The sequence below is a fragment of the Pinus tabuliformis genome, chromosome 2_1 (assembly GCF_031772625.1).
Source record: "Pinus tabuliformis cultivar Carrire ecotype Pingquan chromosome 2_1, CPIR1, whole genome shotgun sequence".
Taxonomy (NCBI): Eukaryota; Viridiplantae; Streptophyta; class Pinopsida; order Pinales; family Pinaceae; genus Pinus; species Pinus tabuliformis.
Genome location: NC_142299.1, coordinates 352,228,450 through 352,246,536, shown reverse-complemented (window position 1 = coordinate 352,246,536; position 18,087 = coordinate 352,228,450). Strand labels below are relative to the sequence as shown.

At 40.7% G+C, this 18,087-nt stretch overlaps 1 protein-coding gene across 3 annotated transcripts in view; it reads left to right on the top strand.

Moving 5' to 3' along the window:
• Positions 1 to 345: 345 nt before the first annotated feature.
• Positions 346 to 18,087, top strand: part of LOC149200304 (uncharacterized) — a 195,920-nt gene continuing 178,178 nt past the window's right edge. For 2 of the 3 annotated variants that reach the window (XM_089399552.1, XM_089399550.1), the window contains exons 1-2: positions 352 to 480; positions 573 to 645. In XM_089399552.1, coding sequence (XP_089255678.1) covers positions 376 to 480; positions 573 to 645 — 178 coding nt within the window. In that variant the 5' untranslated portion in view covers positions 352 to 375. Of the gene's footprint in view, positions 481 to 572; positions 646 to 18,087 lie in introns of all 3 variants that reach the window. The other variant, XM_089399551.1, reaches the window with a different exon arrangement.

The window sequence follows — 18,087 nt, the reverse complement described above, 5'->3', positions numbered from 1 at the left end:
TCTCCTGGTCACATCAACATCCGCATCCACCAACCTAGAGTCATGTAACAAACGATTAACACAATAATTAAAATAAATAAAAACCTACCCTAAACTATAACTTAAATTTCATAGGTAAGAACTATAATACTTTCTTAAAATTCTAAAACATAAATTTAATAAAATAAATGAATGTATTAAATTAAATATAATTAATAATAACTCAATATTAATATTAGATAATAAACTTTAGTGAAGTCTGCAGTCGGAATAGTAGTACTCAAAATATTTATGAAGTTTATTGAAAGAACTTTAAACATTAATGTACTTTAAATTAAATTAGAGTTGTATTGTCATTCTCCATAAATTTACACCGATTCACAAAGTTCAATTTCAATGATCATTCACGCTGTTGGAAATCTTAATCAACATGTTCCAAATTACGGATGTCCACCCTCTTGGGATTCCCATCTTAACCTGGAAAAAAACCAGGAACATACAGTACTAGCCAAAACGAAACAAAACATTACATGGGGTTAGTTTTATATGAATTCCATTTGAAATGCATACTCATGTTACCTGACTGCTTGCAGCGCGGGAGGGTACAAGGAGGAAAGGATGGCCTCCATTGTCCTCAGCACCTTCTACACCTGCAACAATCATCAGGTGAGTGACCTCATAAACCGAATGAATGCATTTTGCTTTCGAGTGATATGGTTAAGGGCATTTACCTTTCCTGTGCTTCTATTCGTGTTCATTCCCGTTACTAGAAGTGCATTATCATAAAATTTAATTGTCTCGGCTCATGACTCTTCATAGACAGCAAAATTTAATGAGAGAACCAAGTGAAGACACTTGCTACCTGATTAAACTACTTGACATTTGCTAGTTTGTTATGTAGAACGTTCGTGGGCAGCTCTTGTTTAATTCAGCTCTTATTTAATTTCGAGTCAGGTGAATCTGTTCAGACCAGATGGGTTATGATTTGGAAGTCTGAATTCGGATTTATATTACCCTTGCTTGTGGCTTATCAATGGCCAGGTTGAGAATAATCAATATGAATTTCTGAATTCCATTTACATTTTGGGCAGTCTATGTTAATTTGTGTACTGGATCCAAATCAAAAGTTTTGCTCACTGAGGAAACATGTTTCTCTCCAATAGATTAGTCCAGAGGGTAGCTATTCAGTATTTGGTTCACACAGAAAAAGCAATATTAATGGGGATTGTGGTATCTGGAAAAAGAAAGAGGGTTTGTCCTTCGGGATGCGTATTGGGAATGTCGAATTTGTGTCCTCCAATTCGATTTGACCCGTGGACATATTGCAGCATTCTAGTTAAATCACATTTAATAGTATTCCAACACTCCCTATAAGGGGCTTTGTCAGGGGCCAAATCCCAGATTGCCTTCAAATTCTCTTCCTCTGAAATTTCCTGCATAAGAATCTCATTGCCACTTTAAATGATTAGAGGAATATTCTCCATCATATGTTCTGTTTCTTCCGGATCAGCTCCATCGTTTTCAATATACACATCTTCAAGATGAGATTAAGCGGCTGCCTTTGTTTCTTCAAATGATTCGAGAGTTGTACAATCCTTCTTTTTGATTTCCTTAACAATGTTCCTTCACAGCCTAGCTTTCACCTTCTTATGAAAAAATCTGGTGTTTCCCTCAGCAGATTTTAACCATAAGCTGTGCAGTTTTAGCTGCCACTTTTCCTGGAAAATTGAGTTTTCCTCTTCAATAAACGCTTTGGTAACTTGCTCCGAATCCATTCGATCTCAAATGGAGCCCAACTTTGCCTTGTGATTCTTGATTTCACGCTCCGGAGGAGAGGAATGATGTTTTGCTCAATCTTTTAGAGTGAATTTAAAGCTTTTAATTTTTGCTTGCAAATGAAAATTGGGGAGCTGACTATCCACTTACTCCAAACTTTGGAAATTAAATCAGCAACAGTTTCATCCTGAAGCCACAAAGGGTTGAAGCGATAGGGAATAGGACCATAACCAGGAACTTCTTTCAGCATAAGAGAGATGGAACTGTGATTAGAGGCAGCCCAGGAAATGATTTTTGAAGCGATAGATAGACTGTTGTCTAGAATTGAGCTCTTTACCAGAAATTGATCCAACAGGATGGCAATATGTTGGGTCATATTCTTTTATTTATTTTTATTAGACCAAGTGTACCTTCCGTTGTTTGGTTTTACACCCATACGATCCCGAAGAGCAGATCAAGTCTTCTATTCTCTCCTGGAAGGGATCCCTAACAATGCTCCCTCCCCGCTTTTCCTTTTGATTAAGAGTAGTGCTGAAATTGTCAGTGACAATGATGCTCCTCTAGTATTCTAGATTCCTTAGAACTAAGAGCGAGCCCAACATTCCACTTTTTTTTTGTAAATTGAAGGCATGTAAGTGTTTACAATCTTAATTTTCTCACCTGTTTGCTGATATGAAAAGCTTGTTAGCAGCCAATGCTGAGTATGATAATTGAAATCCATGTTACAACAAAATCTAGCACCTAGTGCAAAGCCTTACTAGGTGATCTAGGCAATGTGCAACACATGGGAGTGTTACTACTGTCACCTCAGCAACTACTCCCCTCTCTTCCAACACAAGGGAGGCTTCCTTGGTAGGGCTTAGGGATCAAGTAACCCAAGGATCTTAAGTTAAATGTCCCCAAAAGATCCTACAACAAAAATCCACTTGATAATGATGTAACAAACCAGGGTTTGCAGTGGATGGAGGAGTAAGACTTGGGTTCAAAGGACTTATGGGTCAATCTAAAGGCTAGGGTTAGCCTAAGGAGTCTCAAATAGGTTACCCGAACACACCAAATCAAGAAACACACAAAATACCATAAATTGGGGTTATGTGCCATCAAAACAATAGTTTATAACAACAAATTTAGCTGTTAAAATTGTGTAAAATTTATATGGAATGAAGGCTAAATTTAAGAGTAAACTATGGACAAAATTGCAACAAATTTAGATGGTTAATAAAGCATATAATAACAAACAAAATATGACGTCAGCCTTAGAAAATGTCTGAAAAATGCATGAAAAACTTTAAATTAACTTCTCTAATGCACTTTTAGACGAGACCTAACCTTAAGGCATATATCAATAAGTCATTAAATGCTAAAAATGCAAGATTTTGCTACAATTTAGCCCTAATTTATCATAAAACAAAAATAAAATTGATTTTAGGGTTCTAAAAGAATGCCACAAATGAGAAAGATTAGTGCCTTTTAAATCTAGGGCAAATGGAGTCTAGTATACAAACCTTTCCCGAGTTTCTTTTGGAGTGATTATAAATCCAAACAAAACTAAGGCAAATAAACCAAATTACCCTAGAGTTTGCGATTTAGATTCTCAATTTTCCATGTGATTAAGGGAAAGCAAAAACTTAGCTTTATTCCTCAAATACTTGAAGGGAGGGCTTTAGCTCAACAAGGGATAAGGAAGCAAATACCAAATAAAACAGGCATAAGATCATAAATCCCATGCAACATAAAACCAAAATAAATCAAATAAGCTAACTTACTACACCATGCAACATCCAAGATCCACCACAAGCATCCATGAAAAGAGATCACTTTACATCACATCACCCACCCAAGAAAGTCGATCAACTAGGTCTCCATTGTGCACTAGAGAGAAAGATCACTAATGAAATTAAGCCTCATCATGAAAGGCATATCTCTCCATGAAAGGGTACAATGAATAAGGGATGTATCTTATTCCATAAGTCATAGATTTCCATCCAAATGAGGTGGCACATCACCAACATAGCTTTCCAAAGCCCATGTCATCCTCCAAAAGGTTCATGTCATCATCAAATGAGGCACCATGATCAAGCTAGTGCATGATGTCATCATGGTGGAAGGTGCATCTACTCCTCCAAATGGATCCCAAGTGATCAACACCATCAATCACATCAAGGGAAGTGTAATGTCCATGAAGAAGGAACAATGCCAACCTGGGGGAATCCTATCATCTTAGGGGTGGACCGTCTCTCAAGTCAATGTCTTAGCTTCAAAATTTAGTGTCCAAGGCCTTGAGGTTGGAGGAGGGCATCATTGCTAAGCCCTCATCAGAGCCAGGGCTCCTTAAAGGGGCTCCAATGCCCATCATCAAGTCTTTGTTGTCACCATGGAATGTGGTTGGACACCTCTTTAAAATGCTAGAGGAACATCATCTTATTCCTTAAGGGATCCTGGTTCCACTTGCAAGAGTCACCTAACACACACTCAAGGAATCAATTGAGATCAACATCATGGGTACAAGAACCATTGAAGTATCAAGGTGGACCATATTCAATGTTAAAGACGTCAATGTACTTTACACAAGTATCATTTTCAAATGTCCTACTATTTTATGATTGTGTAGAAGTTACTTCACTTAGGTATGGGAGGGTTATCACATGAACTTATTAAGATGCTTCCAACCCTAAGGGGAGGAACAATTCCTAGGCCGATCCTTTAAAATGATATGTACAAGTGATAGGTGTTATGGTTTGGGCCCTTGGGGTTAATTTCATGAAAGGTGTCATATCTTATACTAGGTTATGCAAACCATTGTCCATGAGTTCCTTTGTAGAGTGAGTGCTTTAGCTGCTTGAGTTACCTTCCCTCACCTTTGTTTTTCCAATTCCCCCAATCTTGCCTTTTTCTTTTCTTGCTTTTGACATGGTTTGTTTAAGAAGCTTTATTGATATATCAAGTAATAATGATGACATAATCCCCCTTTATTGATGGGTAGTTTATCTCTTCATCAAGGTTGGGATGTTTACTAAAAATTCCTTTTACTTTGATAGGCATGATATGCATGGAAAATTTTCCAACCCTAGGTACATTACTTCCTTATGATTCTTAAGAAAAATTACTTACTGAAATTTAAAACAAAAATTTCAGATCATAGAATAATCACATTGGCTGGAAATTTAACTAGAGAATAAACAATGGAAGCAATAAAATAATTTTCCAAATACACAACAACTTTTTTGTCTCTTAAAATCAAATTTAAATTAACAATATTCCCAAATTACAAGGGCTTCCCACGCTAGGAAAATTCACCCATTGAGAAAGATTAACCCACAACAAAACCTGGCTGCTGTACGACTTGATTTGTATGGTCTCCTCTAAAAATTGTACAACTAATTTGCTGGCTGAATCAAACCCCCTGCTGCTGCTTCGTCTAATCATACAACCTCCTCCTATTGGTGCCTATGGCCTCCACTAATTGGATGATGTCAAATGACTTGCTTATACTTTCCTTCTCTCCTTGCCTTGCACACTGAGCGACCTCACTGTCTCTTTGTGTAATTGGATAACTGTCACAATGACTTCTTTGTGTCTCTTCCTTCTACCTTGCCCTTCCTTTATAATTTTGAGTTGATGATCAAGTCTCCATAAATCTAATCTCTCATTGAGATCAACAATTGAGATTAAATCCGAATTGATTGTGGGGATTGCATCTAAATCACTAATATAATTAAATTACACTTTATTAGACTTTAATCAACTCTAGAAAATTAAAAGGCTCTTCACTTTAATAATTAACTTTAATTAAAGTGAACTACAAGGATAAAAGGACTTTGGACAACTTTGTGCATGTTTGACACAAAACTTGTGCAAAAATAACTTGTCCAAGCTACAAATATCAACTCTTCGTCTTAGCGAAGAAGGTATTTTGCACCATTCCAAGTTTGTCTCTAAAGAACACAAACTTCCTTTGAGTAAGGTGTTGGACACCTAATCCGTAAGGGTTGGCATGTAAGAATTCTGATAGCTATCGTAAGTCCAAGAGACCTCTTGGAAATGAAACCAAGGGTTAGGACAATGTATTTATATGTACATTCTTGTGAATAATAAGCATTCCACATTTATCTAAACTTGCCTATCAATATTGTGTGTATTTAACTTGGTACTAGAGCAAGCGTATTCCTACCCTGCTCAAGTTTGAGCTACTAGTTTTGTGGCCTTTTCTCCGCATGTCAGTTCTGCTGTTAGTCCTGCCTCTCTAGGCTATGCACCTGGGCGCTCTGCCTTTCTTGTTTGTTAGGTTGCAGTCTATTGTTCTCTCAATGTTGGAAAGTGTAGCGAGAGAAGGTCTTCTTTGTGCTTGTGCCTTAGCTAGAGAAAGACCACGATCAATCTTCCTTTTACCATGGATGAGTTCGTGGAGTTAGTAAATTCATGAGCAAAGTTGGAAGGTCAGTTAAGTGGATCTCCAACTGGTAGTTCAAATTTGGAAGAAGGTGAGTTGGGAGCTTCAGTTTCGATTGAGGCAAGGACACGTTATAACTCCAAGTCATGATTGGAGAGAGATCAATTTGAACTCAGTTAACTTTTTCAATCACAACTGCTGTTCCAGATTTGTTAATTGTCTAATTATAACATGGATCGAATTGATAAAAGGAGGACGAAGGTACAAGTTTGAATCATTCTTGTATGCACGAGTTTGTGTGTGTGTGAGCCTTGTTGTGAGAGTGCGTATCTTGAAGGAGCCTGTTACCCACCATTAGTGGGTGACCTCTATAGGAGAAATTTTCTCCTAGATTTGTCTTCAGCCGACAACCAACAACCCCTTGCAGCCACTTGATAGCTCGTTGTGCTATTATTCTCCTCCGCCCGAGCCAGCCATTATGCACACTCGCTCATTTGTTATGATCTTATGTTTGAAGGTGGGCCTTCCAAGCCCGAATGTATGGCTTTTCATTATGTAATTTGGTTTTTATGCGTGATTTTCTTGGGCACATTTGGACATGGATTAGTGGGGGTATTCGACAAAAAGAATGGGCTTGGACTGTACTCTTGTTCCCTTACCTCAACTTGGGGGTTAATCTTGTATCCTAGTCCCGTGGGATCTCCTTTATTGGCTACTAGCTTTAGGAGTGGCACTACATGGGAAACCCCGATTTTGGTTGCGTGGTCTCGCTTCCTGATACCATATATCTCACTCCCCTTCACTCGTTACAATCCCGTTTTACATTTTCCTCATTTGGGTCTACATTTGTCCATTGGGTCCAAATGTCTAATGTGTGGAATGTTATTTCATTATATTTAATGTGCCCTAATTTGATGCAAATTTATGAGAACATTAAAATTATTGGAAGGATTGCATGCATTACTCATAGACAATGACGAAAGAATGTTCTTAGAGGTCGATTTTATATATTACATCCTTGAAACCCCATCAAACATTGTCAATGAAGTATAAAATTCTATTGTAGCTGTGAAGCTGCCTCTTTAGGGCTAGAAACACTGCATTAGGTCTCCTTGAAGAGCGAAATTATCAAATAAAAGTAACTTCTGTCCCTAGTTCTCCCAATAGGAAGGCACTGGTCTGGAATCCTTGATGATCATCTTCTTATTGACAAATCAATCCTCCATTTCTTTCTCTCTGTTTTCTCCGTCCATTTAAGGCTAAGGGAGGCCTTCTAGGACTTGGTGCAAAATTCTCTAGGAGAGTGCATTTTGAATTTCGTCCAGACAAGATTGTTCTTTAGTCTTTTCTCTAGGCATCCTAAAGTTTTGAACAAATTCTGATTGTGGAATCCCATTTTATTTGATGCCCTAGCTATTGCACCAAGTGGGAACCTTGGAAGTTTCAACTTAGGGATTTCTTGAAGGTTTATACTTTAATAACATATCATTCAAAACCTTTTCTCTTGGCTATCCCGACCTTGGATGAACTCTTACCTTGTCAAATATCTGAACCCTAGGTCTCGCATAGTATTTCTTACAAGGGTTTTTTCATGGATAGTCATCCTAGCTTCTCCCATAGTTCACACTTAATTGAACCTTCCTATTGAATGAGCCATCCTTGCCTCACTTTGGACCCCATTACAGACACATTAAACACAAGTGAGGGATATTGGTGTTAATTTGGCAGCTGAGTGACTAATTCCAATCATGGAACTAGATTCCTCTTTTCGAGAGGACCAATTTTGACTTTTGAAGCACTCAATTTGGACAAGGGAAAGTGTATTTTTGAATTGAAGCCCACAATGTCACAAAAAGACAAGTCAGCCCTAACAAGAAATTAGACACCCTTGTAAGCCTATAAATACAAGTGACCTCAAGCTCATTTGGACATCATCATTAAACATCTTTTTCTTCTCTCTCTCTTCATTGAATTGGTTTGTACATGTCTGAAGTTTGGTTTGTACAGGTTCGAAATTGCAGGGTTCGAAGCTCGCACATGTGATTAGGGTTTTTGGTTTCCAGCCCAAGGTTGACACAGGAAATTTTTGGTCATAACCATAGGCACACAAGCTCATCCGTGCGGTTGGAGCATCTCAACCGCGCACACAACTCTTCCTCCATGTGGTTGGGATCTAAGGTTTCCGTCTGACAGTTGACCGTAGTTGACCACAAATTGGGAAAGCTATCTCTGATAAGTATTGTTGCTGGGATCATATTTTTTGATATAGTTTGGTTGATATTTTTGGATACTTTTGTATGGGTTCATTATACTCTCTGCTGAACATTTTATGACAATCTAATAGAAGAAGAATTTCAAAGGGGTTTCCCATAGTGGTTTTTTCCTTGGTCATTGACCAAAATCTAGGGTCTCTTGTTGATTGTATCATATTGTCATTTGCATTCACTGTTCTATCTTCAATTACTGTTGATTGGAAATACTATTGATTAATGAATGATTGCTAATTAAAAGAAGTGTATTGGGCTAAAGTAATTGAAACAACATAGAGCAGTGGTAAAATTAACATGGTATCAGAGACAAGGTGAAGGACAAGCCCAAAGGAGACGAGATAGAGCAATCATCTTTGAAAAGTTGAAGGAGTCTATCTAATCAAGTCAAGATGTCTTCCTCTTTCTTCAAGGAAAATGAGAAGTTGGGTGACTCATCTAACTTTGCTGCTTGGAAAATCAGGTTGGAAATCATAGCTGATAACAATGATGTTTTGGAATACATTGAAGGAGAGGTAGCTGAACCTTCAGAAAATGCTTCCGCTGCTGCCAAGAACAAGTACAAGAAAGGTGAGTTAAAAGCAAAACAAATTATAACTGATGGTTTACAAGATCACTTACTTACATATGTTGGAAATTTGAAGAAGTCTAAGGATATGTATGATAAGTTAGCTGGCATGTATGAAGTCAACAATTTGAATGAAATCATCTCCTTGAAAGATCAACTCAAAGATATGAAGATGAATAAAGGAGAGTCTGTGTAATCCTACATTATGAGGATATCTCGTCTTAGAGATCAATTGCAAAGAGTTGGGGAAACCGTGCATGACAGGGAATTGGTGATTGTGACCCTTAGAGGTCTCCCTCCTATTTGGGAAACCTTCATTACCACTATAAGCAACAACAATGTGGTCCCATCATTTGATGAGCTCGTTGGAAAACTCACTCAAGAAGAATCAAGGATGGTTTCTAGAGGCAGGATACAAAAGCATGAAGAAGGAGAACCCGCTGCATTCGTCACTCATAACAAGAAAAAGAAGGGAAAAGGAGGTCCATCAAATTCAAGGAAGCCTCCTCCTCGAAATTCGAAAAGAAGGAATGAAAGAGAAGCATCGCACATTGAATGTTACAATTGTCACAAGAAAGGTCACTATGCTCGAGATTGCCTTGAGAAGAACAATGGTCCACACTACAACACTAGAAGCAACAATAGTAGGTTTAATAATCAAAGAAGAAGAGATGATCGAAGGAATGATCGTAATGGAAGAGATGAAAGAAGAAGAAGAGATGCTCCAAGTGATCATGAAGAAGACCACCGTCCTCAAAAGAAGTCAAGAAACACTAGGTATGAAAGTAATGCTGCAAATCAATCTGAATATATTCTTATTTCTGCACTTTGTAGTTTCTCTCTTCCAAATACTTGGGATGGTTGGTTGATAGTGGGGTCTCTCATCATTTCTCTGGGTATAAGGAAGTTCTCTCTAATTTGGTGGAGAGGGAGTCAAGTTTGAAAATTATTCTTGGAGACAACTCCACTCATCCTGTGAAAGGTTTTGGGTCTGTTAAATTTCATTTGGACTTTGGGGAATCTGTTTTACTTCATGATGTGATGTATGTGCCGGGATTGAAGAAGAATTTGGTATCTATATCTACTTTGGAAGACAAAGTGATGAGGGTTTCCTTCATCAAAAGTACTTACTTGGCCGGTGGGAACCCCTATGAGAGATGCATTCACATTGGGATCTAGATTTGAAGGACTCTATAGAGTCAATGGAAGACCTCTTCTAGCATTGGTCCATGATACTAATCATCAAAGCGAGCTATGGCACCGAAGATTGGCCCATCTACACTATGAAGCCCTTCTGAAGAAATTGGTCTCTGGAATTCCCGATGTTCAAGCCCAATATGATGGAGTATTTCGAGGTTGTGCTAGTGGAAAGAAGACAATGGGACCATTCCTCTCTAGTAATAACAAGACAAATGACATCCTCCAACTCATTCATTTTGACATATGTGGTCCGATGCCCGTACACTCTCTTGGTGGCCATCTCTATTATATAACCTTCATTGATGATTTCTCAAGGAAGACATGGATATATTACTTGAAGCACAAGGATGAAGGCTTCGAAATATTCAAGGAGTTCCAAGCTTTGGTTGAAAATCAAACATGAAAGGAAATTAAGATCTTTAGGTCTGACAACGGTGGAGAATACATCTCAAATGAATTCATAGATTTTTGCAAGAAGGAAGACATCAAGAAAGAGGCAATTGTGCCCCAAAATCCCGAACAAAATGGAGTGGCTGAAAGAAAGAACATGTCTATTGTAGAAGCTTCCCATGCCATGCTCCATGATAAAAAAACTGGCAAAGTTTCTTTGGGGAGAAGCTACTAATGTAGCTGTATATGTTCAAAATAGGGTGCCTCATTAAGCATTGGACAACAAAACTCTCGAAGAAGTATTCACAAGTGTTAAGCCTGATGTTAGTCGCCTCCGTATATTTGGATTCCCCGTATATTTTCATGTGCCAAAGGACAAAAGGAACAAGCTGGAAGTCACAGGAAGAAAAGGTACATTTGTTGGATATTGTGAAGATTCTAAAGCATTTAGAATATATATTCCCGGTCAAAGGAAGGTTGAAATTAGCAGGGATGTAACGTTTGATGAAGATGCTGCCTTTGGGAAAGCAAGGAACCTTTCTCTGCCTCGGTCTGAGAAAAAAAATGATGATATGGATATTCTAGATGGTCCTTCCGTGCTTGAATCTGAGAGAGACATTGTTGATGATCACTGGGCAAGAAATGTTGTTGATAGGAAAATCACTTCTGGATGTTGTTTTAGTCTTGGATTTGCAATGATATCTTGGATGAGCAGGAAACAAAAGTCTGTAGCATTGAGCACTGCAGAGGCAAAGTATATTGTCGCTAGCATGGCTAGCTGCGAAGCAGTCTAGTTGAGAAAGCTCTTTGGAGAGCTGTTTGAGCAGGTCCTAGACACTACAATGATATATTGCGACAACAAGAGTGGGATCCGTCTGACAGATAATCCTATGTTTCATGACAAGTCCAAGAACATAGAGATCCGATATCATTACATTCGAGACATGGTGCAGAGAGGAGTCGTTAAACTCCATCACATATCAACAGATGAGCAAATTGCAGATATTCTCACCAAGGCTTTGCTGAAAGGGAAGTTCTTGGTCTTCAGAGAGCAGCTTGGACTAATGGATGTGATCCCCTTGATAAGGGGCATCGCTGATCGAGGACACTGAGCCGATTCTTCCCCCCTATCTGAGCTCCCAGGGTGAGGAATTGAGATGTAGGGCTCCTGGGGTTGAGGGATCTCTGGATAATAGGGTATCATCCCTATCTGTCACCCATAGGGTGGAAGATGTTGCTCCCCTATCTTAGTCTAGCAGAGTATACCCCAGTTTGCATCATATCCACAAGCTGGGCAAGTTGGGATTATAGCTCACTGTCTCGCTAACAGGTTGAGAGGGCTTGGGGGTGTGTGATCCTTACCTTTGGTAAGTCGGGTATCTCACCCAAGCTTATGATGCAAGGTGTTCTACCACATGACTCTTGAGGGTCATTGTTGGGAAGATCAGGAAGCAATAGGATGGATGAGATATTGTATCATGCCTATTGCTCGACATATTGTGGAAGACGTATGATTCCCTATCAGATGACATGAGGTGAGAGTGTCCCATAGGACCTTCCTCATCGTCCTGAGAGGGTGGTAGCTAATGCTCCTTTATGATTCTTCTTCTTTAGATTCGAGAATGATTCAACAGATAGAGTTGAGCAGAGATGAGACATGAGATGATGACAAGATACTTATGATGATCACATGATGCAGTTGGAATTTCTCCTTAGCTGAGAGGGAGTGTTAATTTGGCAGCTTAGTGACAAATTCCAATCATGGGACTAGATTCCTTTTTTTGAGAGGACCAATTTTGACTTTTGAAGCACTCAATTTGTGTTGAATTTCCACGACCTTGGGTCTAGGTTAGAGTCTTAAAATCATTGACGCTACCAAACCAAGAATCTCAACAATAAACTACTTTGCACAACGGAAATATAAAGCAGTAAATCACATATGCACAAATGTTCACATTTTTAACAAAATTGTACAATATGTACAACCCCAATCTTCTTTATATTAAAACAAATATGAATAATAAAATAGTATATGGTATACAAGATACAATGACAAACTTCGCTGCAGGCTGGAGCTTCTATGTTGTATCTTGTCCCTGTTGATTTTGGGTAGCATCGGATGTGCCCTAGCTCTGAAATTTTGTGGAGGGGCTAGAACACATGAGATCTCCAAGACCTAGAAATTGTTTGGAGAAATTCCACCCGGATGAGGAGTTATTAAAATAATTAATATTTTTAATGGGTTCCTAAGTCTTTAACTTGGGAAAATAAAAATATTAATGGGTATGAATATGGGTGAGAAACTTCTAAGTGACGAGGATTAAGTTTGTTTTAATCTTAGCCGTTGATTAGGGACTTAATCTCGGCCGTTGATTCATCAATATGAAAAGTATAAGAGGAGGCTTGAGGGTCAGTTGGAGATACACTTGAGAGATCAGTTAGTTCGATTTTTTTGGGGCGTGGTCTGTTGAGAAAATCGAACAAGTGATCTGTTGCAGTGAGAGGGGCAGTAGCAGAGAGTTGGATCAGAAGAGAGTTTTGAGCCAATGAGTACTAGGTAGAGAGGCAACAGTTGCATTAGAGAGGCAGTGTAGAGGCCTACGTAGCCCAGGGAGGGGTTCACGCAGAGTTGACGCAGGCCAAGAGGGTTCTTGCAGTGACAGTGAGAGATAACCGAGGGAAGTTCGAGATTTTGCTGGGAGTTCGATATTCTGAGCCGAGAGGGCTAAAGTCGAAGCTTCTGAGGGCAAATCAATCCAGCAGAGAAGTGACGCAGTCTCCCAGAGGCAAGATGCTGGCCCACAAAGAGCAGATTGTGTTGGGATTTTTGCAGTGCTTGCCGGAGTCAGCCATTCAGTGGATCAGTGTAGACTTGGAGAACGAGGTAAACCCTTGTATGTATTTCTTGCTGCCGTAATATCTCTGAAAGGTTAGCCGGTGTGAGAGGCAACTTGTTGTACTCAGATTCTGCTTGCTTAATAATGTAAACCCTCTATATGCTGCAACAGTTTTCCCGAATTGGGATTTTCCGGGGACGATTGTCCAAAATTAACGGTGTCCCTTGTGTATTTGTCTCGTTCTATTTCAATTCATGATTTGTATGTATGTGTAGTCTGCAATAGTGTTTTCATCGCTATTTAAATAATTAAATAACTTGTTGAATGTAAAAACAAGTAGGAGATGATAAACTAGTGATTGCAGTAGGATTTCTGATGTGTGGATTCAAAAATTTTCACATGGTATCAGAGAATTGCAAATCATAGGAGACTGAAGACACCAGCCAGGAGATCCAGAGAATTTGTTGCAGAGAAGCAGCTGTCCCGAGTGACAACATTGTTTCAGAGGCAGAGCAGCTGAAGGTGTGACGCAGAGGCTCACACAATGCCTGCGTTAGCATTTCGAGCCTGCAGAGGGTGACGCAGAACCCAAGAGGAGCTCACGCAGTGACTGCGTCAGCTCTCTGGGCCAGCGCAGAGCCTGAGAGGCTCGAATCAGTCAGTTGCCGGGGTTGGAGGAGCAGAGCAGATTCGATAAGTGGAGTTGGTGGGACGCTGTTTCTGTTGTTGAAGAACAATTTCTGTGGAGACAGAACCAAGGTAGAGGGAGTCATTGCCTTGATAGATATCTAGCCAAAGAAATCTAGATTCGGGTTGCAGCAACAAAGAAGGATTGGAGAGGAGTGATTCGACATTTGGCGGGAGGATTTCCTTGAAGGAAATTAGTTTTCAGAGGGAGTCTAGAGGAGCTTGTTCCTTAGAGGGTTTCTTGCGCCAAAGAAATCCAGATCCAAATCTTGTTGGATTAGCAGCAGGAGAGGGAGAAGAGAACCAGTTCTATTTTTTGAGCAGAGATGGCGGTCAATGGACTAAGGGATCATGACAGATTGGATGGAGCATCAAATTTTGTCATCTGGAAGGCCAGGATCTTGGCAATCCTAGACAAACATCGCATCAAGGACTATGCCTTGAAAGTAGTTGTTGTTCTAGTCGATGTTGATCCATTAAAGAAGTACGAGGAGGCCCAGGCGAAGGCCAAGTTCATGATGCTAGATAGGGTCAAAGATCATGTAGTACCACACATTGCTGAGAAGGAAACAACAAGGGAGATGTGGGAAGTGCTGACCACCTTGTACCAGGGCACTTCCATCCAATGGAAGATGCTATTAGAAAATCAACTCAAACAGTACCAGATGCAGAAGGGAGAAGAGATCGATCCCTTCCTCCTCACGTTGCGAGGGATTCATGACCATTTGACTTCCGTGGGGTCTACACTAGATCTTGAGTTCATGGTCAGGATTGCCTTGAATGCAGTCACCGAGGACTGGGAGACATTTGTCCAAAGTATCTTGGGCAGAGCGACTCTCCCTAGTTGGGAGGAGATGTGGGCAGCTCTAAAACAAGAAGAGATCAAGAGGTTGACCAAGGCAGGGAGTAGCGGCAAAGGAGCCCAGGTCAAGAAGGAGGAGGAGGATGTAGTTCTCGCATCATTGGGACAACAAGGGCAACAAAAGAAAAAGAAGAAGGATATTTCCAAGGCCAGATGCTTCAAGTGTGGGGAACTTGGACATTTCGCCACTCAGTTCCCCCGAAAGAAGGGCAAGGAGGAGGCTTTTGACTCGAAGGTTGCTCTAGCGAAAGTTGACAGGGAAGGCGAGGATGGTGATTGTGCCATGAGTGCTCATGCACCTCTAGAGAAGAGGTGGGGCGACATGGAGTTGTAGCTGAGAGGACTGCATGTGATGGGCAGGATCCTTGAGGTGCCCAAACTCTTGGATCACATACGGCTACGAGAGCCCTTAACCGATAGTAGCAAATTACGGGTGTCGGTTGGAGCAAGGTGTGATGGAGCGACAGTGGCAGAGCTAGAGTGCCAAAGTCCGAGGCAACGTAGTGGATGTTGTAGCAGTGCGAGAGGCACAGAGCAGTTTGCAGTAGCGTAGTAGCAGCAGAGGGTCAACACAAATTAGCAGCAGAGGTAGCTTCAGCATCACTAGGCATCCAAACTGACCAACATGTCAGTTTTTGGGTAAAGTTTTAGTTGCTTATTTCTCAACAACAGAGTTACAGTGCAACAGCTAGCAGTGGCAGTGCTATGGGCAGCATGAGGCAACATTTTGAGAGGGAGTTGTCGTACAGATGTAGCACTGGCAATGGCAGTGTCATGGGTAGCAGAACAGGAAGCAATAGTGCAGTGGATGAAGGTCATCAGGCCAAGCATCAGTAGCACAGAGGACCGATGCAATGGATCAGTGTAGTATTTCTGTTGAGAAGTGTTACTAGAGCACATTCCTCGCTAAGAGGGGGTGATGATTTTGGGTAGCATCAGATGTGCTTAGCTTTGAAATTTTGTGGAGGGGCTAGAACACATGAGATCTCCAAGACCCAGAAATCGTTTCGAGAAATTCTGCCCGGATGAGGAGTTATTAAAATAATTAATATTTTTAATGGGTTCCTAAGTCTAAACTTGGGAAAATTAAAATATTAATGGGAATTAATAAGAATATGGGTGAGAAACTTCTAAGTGACAAGGATTAAGTCTGTTTTAACCTTAGCTGTTGATTAGGGACTTAATCTCGGCTGTTGATTCATCGACAGGAAAAGTATAAGAGGAGGTTTGAGGGTCATTTGAAGATACACTTGAGAGATCAGTCAGTTCGATTTTTTTGGGGTGAGGTTTGCTGAGAAAATCGAACAAGTGATCTGTTGCAGTGAGAGGGGCAGTAGCAGAGAGTTGGATCAGAAGAGAGTTCTGAGCCAACGAGTACTAGGAAGAGAGGCTGCATTAGCATCAGAGAGGTAGCGTAGAGGCCTACGCAGCCCAGAGAGGGGTTCACGCAGAGCTGACGCAAGTCAAGAGGGTTCTTGCAGTGATAGTGCGAGATAACTGAGGGAAGTTTGAGATTTTACTGGGAGTTCGATATTCTAAGCTGGGAGGGCTAAAGTCGAAGCTTCTGAGGGCAAATCGATCCAGCAGAGAAGTGACGTAGTCTCCTAGAGGCAAGACGCTGGCCCACAAAGAGCAGATTGTGTTGGGATTTTCGCAGTGCTTGCTGGAGTCAGCCATTCAGTGGATCAGTGTAGACTTGGAGAACGAGGTAAACCCTCGTATGTATTTATTGTTGCTGTAATATCTCTGAAAGGTTAGCCGGTGTGAGAGGCAACCTGTTGTACTCAGATTCTGCTTGCTTAATAATACAAACCCTCTATATGCTGCACTGTTTTTCCCGAATTGGGTTCTTCTGTGGACAATTGTCCAAAAATAACAGTGTCCCTTGTGTATTTGTCTCGCTCTATTTCAGTTCATGATCTGTATGTATGTGTACTCTACAATAGTGTTTTCATCGCTATTTAAATAATTAAATAACTTGTTGAATGTAAAAACAAGTAGGAGATGATAAACTAATGATTGCAGTAGGATTTCTGATATGTGGATTTAGAAATTTTCACAGTCCTGCTAGTCCTTCGCTTCCGTAAGTGCCTTAGTCCATCAAGGCCACTACACATTGAGACTCCAGGAGGGCTGCCACCTAACACTGCTGCATGTCACTTCTATTGCATGTACACGGGCTCATCAATCTGCTCTCTAGGTTGGCCAATTCCCGAGCTCCAATCTGCCTTCGAGTAGCCACTTTCGTCCATCAAAGAGCTACTCATAAGGCTTCGCCTTCTAGTAGCCTCTTTCGTTCATCAAAGAGCTACTCATAAGGCTTCGCCTTCTAGTAGCCTCTTTCGTTCATCAAAGAGATACTCATAAGGCTTCAAACTTCACCCAATCTTCAACTATCTTCGTCACTTCAAGACTATTAGTCTAGGGCTACTTTGGACATCCACATGTTGCCCTCCAAGCTCCAACAGTGCAAAGATGCCCAATACTACACTGTCGGTTCTGCTCCTAAGATGGACCCTTCACCACACGGAAGGTCCTCCACACAACACCAATAGGCTGCAACAACTAAACCATCCAACTATCCAAACTAGGACCAACAAATTGACATGAAAACATACCTTCACATAGGCTTGGTGCACTGTTGTAGTCCTGTTTTGGTTAGGGCATCAACGCAGACCTGTTTTACCCTTTCCAACCACTACAACAACCCTAGATTCTAATGCGGCTTCCCTTCCTTGGATAGTTGCTGCCCTACGCTGCCTGTGATAAGGCTCTGCTGTAGGATTGAGGCCTTACGACCCTCTCCAACAACCTTATACAGCCCGCGTTAGCTCTGTAATTACCACAGAGACTGCGGCTCCCAAAACAAAAGGTATCCCAACATTATTCCGCACCAAAACAACCCTGTCTCCTTGCGGATTAACCCAACTGCTCCTCGGCCCTGTTCTTTCTCCCAATCTGACCCAAAATAGTCACTTCAGGCTTCGGCCTCCTCCTTGTTCAAGTTGCGGTTAATTCAGAAGGTATTCTCCACAATTTGTTGCACTTGGATGGATGAAATAAGTCCTCCATTTCACCTCTATATATACACATAAAGAGGGCTCCACGAATTTTGAAGAGACATGTCTATT